The sequence below is a fragment of the Vulpes lagopus genome, chromosome 21, assembly GCF_018345385.1.
Source record: "Vulpes lagopus strain Blue_001 chromosome 21, ASM1834538v1, whole genome shotgun sequence".
In the NCBI taxonomy this organism is placed as follows: Eukaryota; Metazoa; Chordata; class Mammalia; order Carnivora; family Canidae; genus Vulpes; species Vulpes lagopus.
In genome coordinates this window covers 5,049,113-5,058,623 of record NC_054844.1, presented here as the reverse complement: position 1 = coordinate 5,058,623, position 9,511 = coordinate 5,049,113, and the positions used below count along the sequence as shown (strand labels likewise).

At 43.4% G+C, this 9,511-nt stretch overlaps 1 protein-coding gene across 4 annotated transcripts in view; it reads left to right on the top strand.

The window, feature by feature from the left end:
- Positions 1-4,529: 4,529 nt before the first annotated feature.
- The window catches only part of PARP11 (poly(ADP-ribose) polymerase family member 11), a 47,256-nt gene continuing 42,274 nt past the window's right edge, over positions 4,530-9,511 (top strand). For 2 of the 4 annotated variants that reach the window (XM_041735821.1, XM_041735820.1), the window contains exon 1: positions 4,530-5,285. Coding sequence is in view for 1 of the 4 variants with exons in the window: in XM_041735819.1 (XP_041591753.1) it covers positions 5,268-5,285 (18 nt within the window). In the remaining 3 variants the exon portion in view is untranslated. The remainder of the gene's footprint in view (positions 5,286-9,511) is intronic. The other 2 variants (XM_041735822.1, XM_041735819.1) reach the window with 2 other exon arrangements.

Below are 9,511 nucleotides of genomic sequence, written 5' to 3'. Positions count from 1 at the left end.
CTTTCCGGATCAGTCCCATTAAGTTCTCCTATACAATGTGATGACCAAAACTCTAATGTGGCATTCCTGGAAGGAAAGCCCCAGCCTGGAATGTCACAGCTCCGGAGCCTTTCAGACCCTCCATCCTCTAATTAGGATGGCCACACATCTCAGCTGCTGCTTTTGACTGCTGCTGTGAGCTGCATGTTGATGTCCATCATTGTGCCTAGATAATTTCCCTGAGCAGCTAAAAGTAATAATCAGTGGTATTTTCAATAGAGCCTTGCCATTTAGTGGGTGAGTTATTTAGCACTTCATTTTTTTTCAGTTGAATTTAATTTCTGGTCATGTCTCCTAATTAGGAAGATTTACAAGATTCATTTTGATTTTTTTTGAAAAATTCCTCCCCAGGAATGCTTATCTCAGCTTCAGCAAATGTTTCATCTGCTTATTTCACCTCTTAATTCCTGCTGGGGTTGTTAACACATCAGACTTCAACAGCAGGGCTGATTCTGGGGCTGCCTCATTGTTGGCTCTTTTTCAGATGGAGGCTGGGTCTTTATATTTGAGGCTGATGGGCACAAATGCAGGTTTTTCTTCCTTACTCCCCGTACCCTCTTGTGGCCCCTCGGTTCCCCTTTAGCGCCTTCTTCCGGTCTCGGGCTCCTCTTTTCTGTCAAATCCATCCTGTCCTCTATATGCATTTCTAGTGCTCCCCTATTTCTGGCCATAAATGTGGCTTTTAAAAAAGAAAAACAACTACAGAAAATGACATTAAAATAATAAGTGATGCTATCTCTTGCAGCTCACCACTCACTTGATTTTCCTTTCTCCTCCCATTGTCTGTATGTGAGATTGATTTTGTTTTCACAAATTTGCCTGGCTGCTCAACTAATGGTTTTCTGATTATTTTCATGCTTTCCATGAAATGATAGGTCTCCACTGTTCCTTTTCTTCTTCTTGCTCACTCCTTTCCCCTCAGGCATTTCCTCTCTCCTCTTCTGGCATTCAAAGAGCTCATAAACTCAACCAGGTGGAAGGGGGACTGCAATCACTCAGGATCCTGGGCCTGGGGTTAGCCTGGCTCTAGATGCCTCCACCCAGAATACACATAGAAAACACGAAAGATAAACTAAATTATCTTCCATTTGTTTGGTGTTCCTGAGAAAGCCAGTGACTGTGGTCAGTCACTATGCATAGTTTCTACTGCCATGGCACTTTGCCCAGAGATGTGATACAGAGGGAAGCATTCCCAGTGCCGGACTTTGTGCCTGAAAAATGTCAGGCATTACAGGCAGAGTGTAATCTATCAAAAGACTATAAGAGGTTGAGCTCCAGTGATTAAGCCCACCCTTGAGAGAGGTATGAGAAGGTACAGTGAAGTTGTTTTCTATGAGGATATTTTAGAAAGTCCCAGATGCATTGCGTTTCCTCAGAAAAATAAGAGGTGGATTATTAGTATGATTTCAAATACCCAGAGGGTCCAGGTAGGTAATTTAAGGATGAGAGATATTGGCCTGGTAACTCAGGTAAACCTGAGAGGCCATTTCTAGTGGGAAGGGATCAGCAAGACTTTGGCCAGTTGTTGACATATGTGAGAATATCGTGACTAACAGAAGTTGGAGAGGGGGAAGTGACAGTATTTAATGTAAAATTTTCCAGTTTTAATATGGTGGCCACTTCCAAAAGAATTTAAATACTCTGTGTGTGCTAAAGCTCATTAGCTATGAGTTTGCCACCCCAGGACTAAATGATCACTGAGGTCTATTCCCACTCTTGCTCTCTCAGTGGTCATAAATCAAGAGTGATAAGAAAAAAAAAATACTAAAATTTGCACAGCTGTTTTCAGCTTATTAAATGTTACCTTCATATTAGTTTGAGATATAGCAGTTTATATTTTTAAAGGTGATGTATATTCAAACCAGTTGTATTCTCTCCATTCCATTCTCCAACCACTAGCTCAAGCAACCCCAAGATTTCAAGAAAATGAAATATAATCCCAACCCCACAAAAGGTTGAGGACTCGGTCCTAATCTTTCCAGTTAAACTTGCTTTGTAAAAATCTCCATCTTTGAAGAAGAGCTAAATAACTTAAACTGCTACTATTAACTTAACAAAATTTGTTAAACACAAACACAAAAAACACCAATAACCATGGACCAGTTTCATTAATTATAAATATATTTTAATCCTATATAAAAGAGTAACAAATGGAATCCAACAGTGTGTTCAAAGAATAAGATATATAGGACAAAGCAGATTTTATTTCAAGAATTTAATGGTGGGTTGGACATTAGGCTATCTATTATAGTTCATTATATTAGTAGGGGAGAGTAAAAAGTGAATATGGTAATAGAGATTAAGAGACAGTTAATAAAATTTAACCTCCTTTCCTAATTTAAACCTCACAGGTGACAGTGAGGTGTATTTTTTTTTTTTAAGATTTTATGTTTAAGTAATCTCCATACCCAATGTAAGGCTTGAACTCACAAACCCAAAATCAAAAGTCACATGCTCTACTAACTGCACCAGTCAGGCACCCCAAGATGAAGCGTATTTAAATGATATCAAGAATTAACTAGAGGCAAATGCTTGTCTTAGTGCATTATAAACTGAAAACCCATTATCTTGTCCTGTATTCTTCAAGTGTTCTGAGATTTTGGTTGATCCAATAGGAAGAGAGAAAATTGCATTATTTGTAGGTGATATGATTGTCGACATAAAAATTGAGAGAGATTAGCTGGCAAATTACTAGAATTAAGACATTTCAGCATGTTAGGATACAAGATAAATTGAAAAAAAAAACAAAAAGTGAATAGTTTTCCTAATTTACAGTAATGGAAAATATCTCATTCACAATAGTACCAAGAAACCATAAAATATCTAGGAATAAACTTCACAAAAATTGTGCAAATCTTTGCGAAAATTATTTTATGTATTTGAAATATAAAATACCTAAATACATGAAGAGATGTATTCCTGAATGGAAAGACTCATGAATTTGAAAATTTGGAAAAGAAAAGAATTAGGAGAGGAATTGCCTTATGAAACAGCAAATATGTTACAAATTATTATAATTGTGACATAGCACAGGAATAAACAGATATATCGCTAATAGAACAGATAAGAGTGTTCAGAAACAGGCACACTTCGTGATTAATGGTGCCACTTCAAAGTAGTGGGGAAAGAACAGATTATTTGACAGGTGATATTGGGACAACTGGTTGACTATTTGCAGAAAGCAAAGTGAAAAAAAAATAAGGTGAAAAAATCTATTTCAATCCATTTACAAGAAGAAATGAGAGATTTCGAATTTACACACTCTTCTTAACAGTACTTTGGCAATACGCATCAAAATTTGAAATTCCACTTATTCGTTTTAAAGATTTTATGTATTTATTTTAGAGAGAGAGAGAGAGACAGCATGTACGTTCATGAGTGGAGGTGGGAGGGATAGAAGCTGAAGGGCAGGGAGAGGGACAAGCAGACTCCCCACTGAGCGCAGAGCCCCAAGCAGGGCTCTATCTCAGGACCCTGACACCATGACCTGAGGTGAAACCATCAGACACTTCACCAACTGAGCCACCCCAAGTGCCTCCGAACAATTCCATTTATAATAATTAATTCCAAGGAGGTAAATGTACAGAAATGTCTGTACAAGAATGTTTATAGAATAATAAAAAATTGAAAACCACCTAGATATGTATCACAACGGATTATTTCAAATGTGTGTGTGATTCACATACAAATCATGGGATGCCATGAGTCTACTTTTTATGTATCGGAGTGAAGGCTATCCATATGATATATATTCTTTAAGATTTTATTTATTTATTCATGAGAGACACAGAGAGAGAGAGAGAGAGAGAGAGAGAGGCAGAGACACAGGCAGAGGGAGAAGCAGGCTCCCTGCAAGGAGCTTGATGCAGGACTCGATCCCTGGACCCCAGGATCACGACCTGAGCCAGAGGCAGACGCTCAACCACTGAGGTACCCAGGCGTCCCTGTCCCTATGATATTAAGTGAAAGAATCAGGTTCTAAATCTGCAGGAATTCCTTGATCATTTTTAAAAATGTGTGTAGCTATAGAAAAGCTCGGAAAGATATATGACAGTTTCCTTTTCCTTTCCCCTGAGTAGATTCTATTCCTTTGCCTAGAAGATTCTCCCCATTTCTTGGGAGTCACTTGGATCAAGATAAAGAGCTCTTTACCCAGGTCACTCCGGTAAGTACATCCTCGAGGTCTTGGCCTAAGCCCTGTAGAGGGACGACAGGAAAGCAGGCGCCCTGTCCTAGATAAACACAGTCTCATAAAACCCTGTACTTGCCATACTACCTACAAACCCTACTGCACCTTTTTGTTTATCTTTATTACTTGTTTTTTTGTTTGTTTTTTTTTTTGTTTTTGTTTTTTCTCCCCTAGACTCTAAGCTCCATGAGGGCATGGACTGCGGATCGGTCCTGTGCTCCACAGCCTGCCTCGGGGGCTGGGAAATAATTGTCGCTTATTGAGGTCTTACTGCACGCAAGATACTGTGGTTGGTTTTTTTTTTTTTTCTTTTAAGAGTTTATTTATTTATTCATGAGAGACACAGAGAGAGGCAGAGACACAGGCAGAGGGAGGAGCAGGCTCCTGGCTGAGCCCGGCGCCTAACTCAGAATTTGACACCAGGACCTCAGGATGATGACGTCAGCCCAAGGCAGACGCTTAACCCACTGGGCTACCCAAGCACCCCTGTATTCCATATGTTTTTTAAAAAGATTTTACTTATTTATTCATGAGAGACACAGAGATGCAGAGACGAGATTTAGAATTGGGAGGTTTGTCCCCAAAGCCCCGCGGACATGAATTCCTGCGCCCGTGGGACTCTTGGCCGCTACCCAGGCCAGCGAACGCCGGAGGAACTGCAGCGCGGCTCGAGGCCCCCTGGGCGGGGAAAGGCCACCGCGAGGGCGGCGGGAGGAGAAGCCCTTTAAAGCCCCCGACGACCCCGGCCGCACAAGCCCCGCCCCCGCGCCCCGCCCACTGGCCCGGAAGGGAGCGGCTGGGGCAGGACGAGCTTCCGGGGCGGGGCGGGGCCAGCGCTGGTTGGCCGGCTTCGGGCGGAAGTCGGGAGGGTCGGTGGTCCGCAGACGCTGGCTTGTCACAGGGCGGGGAAGGAGGAAGGCCTGCGTAAAGGTTGCCTCTCCATCCCTCCGCACCCGGGGGCCCTCGGAAAAGACCCAGCACCCCGACCCCGCGGCCAGCCCCTTCCCCCAGGCTCTCTCCGCTCGATTTCGCCACCGTTATGTGGGAAGCGAATCCGGTGAGTAGCCGGGCGGGACGGGGCGGACCCAATGGGCGGGGTATAGGGGAGAGGGGCGGGAGGGGGTTCCCGGGAACCGCTCCCCCTCACCCGCTTCAGGCCGGGCGTTGAGTTCCGGGGCCCCGAAGGTCCTGGCCCTCGCGTCTCCGACAGCCCCTGGCTCTTTGAGCGGCGCAGATGGCCCCGCGGGCTCTCCGGCGCTTAGAGCGCTCTGTTATTTATTTGACTCGCTGTGCTTTCTCCGCCTTTGTGTTTTGCTTCCTCGTCGGAGTTGCGGGGCTTGGCGATCGCTCGTCTCCCGGCCTCAGGTGCACCTGCCGGCGCCTCGTCCATCTGAAGCCCGGTGTCCGGCTGGGGCCTCGGAGGAGCCGTCCTTTTCCCTTCTCACAGCCCTTCTGCGGAAGGACCACATCCTTCCAAAGGCGGGGGCCGGAGGCGTGCCCCGACCTCTCGATGGTGGGCTTCTTAGATGTTCTTTTCTTCCAGCGGACAGAACTGATGACCTGGACTTTTCAGCTGCACACCCCGTCTCTTCCCCTCTTGTTTGACTCCGCTGTTTGCATTGAGCCTGCCTGGGTCGCGGTCGGCTTTGCTTTTATGCATCCACTGAATGTGAAGCTCTCCAGGAGTGGAAGCTGTGCCATGGCTCTCGCTAGGGGGAAGTGCCAGAGCCAGGGCAGATGCCACCTCAGGCCTTGACTGGGGTGATGGCAGAGCCCCTCCCTGCGAATGGTGGGCCGAGTCTGTGAGCTGTCCTGCAGGCCGAGATAACTGCCCCGATTCGTGTTCATACTTGAGACACTCGCTGCGGTCAGCACTGACTCCCCCCGCCCCCTCCCCCTCCCCCTACTTCTGGAATATAGTTCCAGAAGACTGGGAGAGTCTATCAGTGAATTCTGTTACGTTTTAGGTTTTTGTCCAGCAGAAACTAGTCTGTTGGTTTGCCTTTGTTGGTTACACAGGGTGGTGGCATCCCAGTCTTTGTGTAACTGCTCATCATCGAAGTTTTTTTTTTTTTTTTTTTTTTTTTTGGTTCCTACCTATAATCCCGCACTATCAGAGGAAAGTGACTGCTGGTATTTGATGTTAGCAGAAGTAACTTAGAATCATGAGGATGTGCTTTCTGCTTTTTTAGATTGTTCCACTGTCATCAGCAATCTTGGTTTTGTAGCATCGTACGTGTATGTGTGTATGTACATATGTGCATCTGCTGTGTGTGTTTTCAGTTTTTATCAGCAGTCCCTTTTGTCTTGGTTTCTCCATAACAAATTTTTTAGTCACCTAGGTGATGTCTTGCTCAAAGGCACGTATTTCAAAAAAATCCTTCACTATATTGTAAGCTCCCCGTGGGCAGGGCCTTTGTCGCCTGTTTTGTTTACTTGGTATCTTCAGGCTAGAGTAGAGAGCCTGGCACTTAGGAGGCTCTCAGTAAATATTTGTTGAGTTAGCAAAGGGGACTGGATTAGTACTAGAGACAGTCCTTTGCTCCTACTGTTCATTCTCCCTCCTCCATCACTTATACATTAGCATTCACTGTGGGGTCATTTGTATGTTTGTGAGGATTATGAAGATGTTAGTGAGTATCTCATGCATTTGGTTTATTATAGCATCATCTCATTTCTTTGTAAGGAATGCTGCTGCTGCTTCTGTCAGCACCCTAACAATTTTGCTTGATTTCACTAGAGCAAACAGACTCTTGTTAATAGTGGTGAACCTTCCACATGTAATCCCACATTGTTCTTTCGACCCTTACCCTTACCGTGCTACCCTAATATGTCTTAACGCTACGGGGTTTCCTTACTGACACTGGTTTCCTTCCTATGAACATATCAATCCTACCAATAAGGACAGTTCAGTTTTTAAAAATATAGTCAGCATTCTCTCTTTGTGTTTCTCTGGTAATTTGTTAGTTTATAGTGATGGATGGGCATCTGGACAGTTTGTCCAGCTGTGTTCATGGAATGAAAATTAGTTTTAATGTTACCCTAAGCCAAACACTTAGGAATTTAAAACAAACAAACAAACCACAATGTATCCTGAAGATAAATGCAGATAACATTTGCATTACCCATCAACTGAAATTGTTTGCCATTTCTTACCATTGAGTGAGATAATAAATTCTACTTTGTGAAGGAAGGCCACTGTGAGCTGCTTGAATTGAAGACTTCTGCCTGGTTTTTCCCTGTGTATTTTTGGTAGCATCTATGGCCTTAATATACCACCTATGAGCTGCAGATATATCTCTTATTGCAAATATACCTTCTGTATGATACTGTATTCTACTCACAAGTGGTTTTAGGAAAATGTTATGCTGATACGGGCCATCGTAATACTCAGACGCAGCTGCCCCTTCCAAGTGAAACAGAAAAGGAAAAGTCTGTATTGCATGGTTTGAGTTTGGAAAACCACCACTGAGCTTGCAACATTTCCTTGGGGGAGAAACCTAAAACAGGATAACCAAGGAGTTATAAACTTTGTCTCAGTACAAAATTTTATCTTTCAAGACAGTCATGTGGTCAGTGATATCTAGTCAAGCTTTTCACTGACCAGGCACCGTGAGGCAAGCATAATGTCCGTGCCAAGGCAGATCTGATTGGCAGAAGCGGCAGGCACACTCAGTTCTGATAAGAGCTCTCAGCAGTTCTCCATCCATCTGAGGGAGGGAGCCCTGACTTATGTACCCCCATTAAAAAAGGTGCAAAAATCTGTAGAAAGGAATTGCTAACACTGCCTTAACTGTGTATACTGTGACTTTATCCTGCCTTTTTCTGCCCTCTTGTGTCACTTGTCTTATTCCTCTTTGCTGGGATTGGAGTAAGTAGTCACTATTAAATATCAGGGAGTTTCAGTTTCTCTTTGTCTCACTGATGAAGGAAATCGAAAATGACAAACATCTGTAAGATTACAGACCGATGTGTCACAGTATTACAACCTTACTTTCAATGATAAACTCTTCCCTAATTCCTTCCCACATATGAACTCATTCTATTAAAAGAATCTGATGAGTTAGCTAAGGGAGGGGAAAATTATTTTCTCAGGATCACACAGGTGAGTAGACAACAGGAGTATATGATTATCTGTGTCCTATTTTACTGTATTCTGTTGCTGGGTGACAGCAGTGGTAACATTTGTGTATTAGTGCAGTGCTTTACCTGCTGAGCCATCTTTTTCTGTTATTTTATATTCACAGTTGCTTCCAGACTCAGTAGGCACTATGATTCTTATCTCTCCTTTTTCTGTCAAGCTTCTTGAAAGAACAGCCTTAGACTTTTTTTCATTCTTTTTCATACCTGTGCCCCTCCAGCCCCAACTCTGCCCCTAACACTTTACTTGCCAGGAGCTCATCAAGAACTTTTGAATCAACACGTATAGTAGCGAACTTTATATTTCCAATCTCTTGTCTTTCTGCAACATTAATGCACGAGAGGTGTTTTTCAGGACTCTCTTCTTTTTCTCCCCTGGGACTGTATTACTTTGGATTTTTTCTCCTTTCTATGATTTATCTTTGTTTTTTTTTTTTTTTTTAAGATTTTATTTATTTATTAATGAGAGACACACACATACACACAGAGGCAGAGACACAGACAGAGGGAGAAGTAGGCTCCATGCAGGAGCCTGACATGGGACTCGATCCCGGGTCTCCAGGATCAGGCCCTAGGCTGAAGGCGGCGCTAAACCACTGAGCCACCTGAGCTGCCCTATGATTTATCTTTGAATCATCATCTTAACTACACTGCCTTCTTTTACCCTTGAAATGTTCTAGTGTTAACCTTTGTTTTTTCTTAGCACATCCTTTTTTTTTTTTTGGTGAACTCCAAGGCTTCAAATACTACTGTAGTGAATATGCCTGTCAAACGTACCTTTTCAGTCTTAACCCTATTCCTGAGCCAGGTGACAGACACCTCTACTGATTGTCTCTCTGCTAGTCCAAAATTGGATTACCAGAGAAACCAATCATTGACTCATTACTTCACCCTCTCAACAACTATTTACTAAGTACCTACCACATATAAAACATTCTAGACACTGGGGAGGGGCATTACAAACATGGATCAAGTCCGAGTCTGCTCCTTAGGGGTCTTGCAATATAGTTTGGGGAGCAGAAGTGATACCAGAGGATATTGGAGGACTGGGAAGGTTTACTAACATAAGTTAGATCTGAGCTAGGTGTTGAACTTATAGAAGTGGTCCTTTGGGAAGGGCAAATAAGCAAAATGACCACAGAC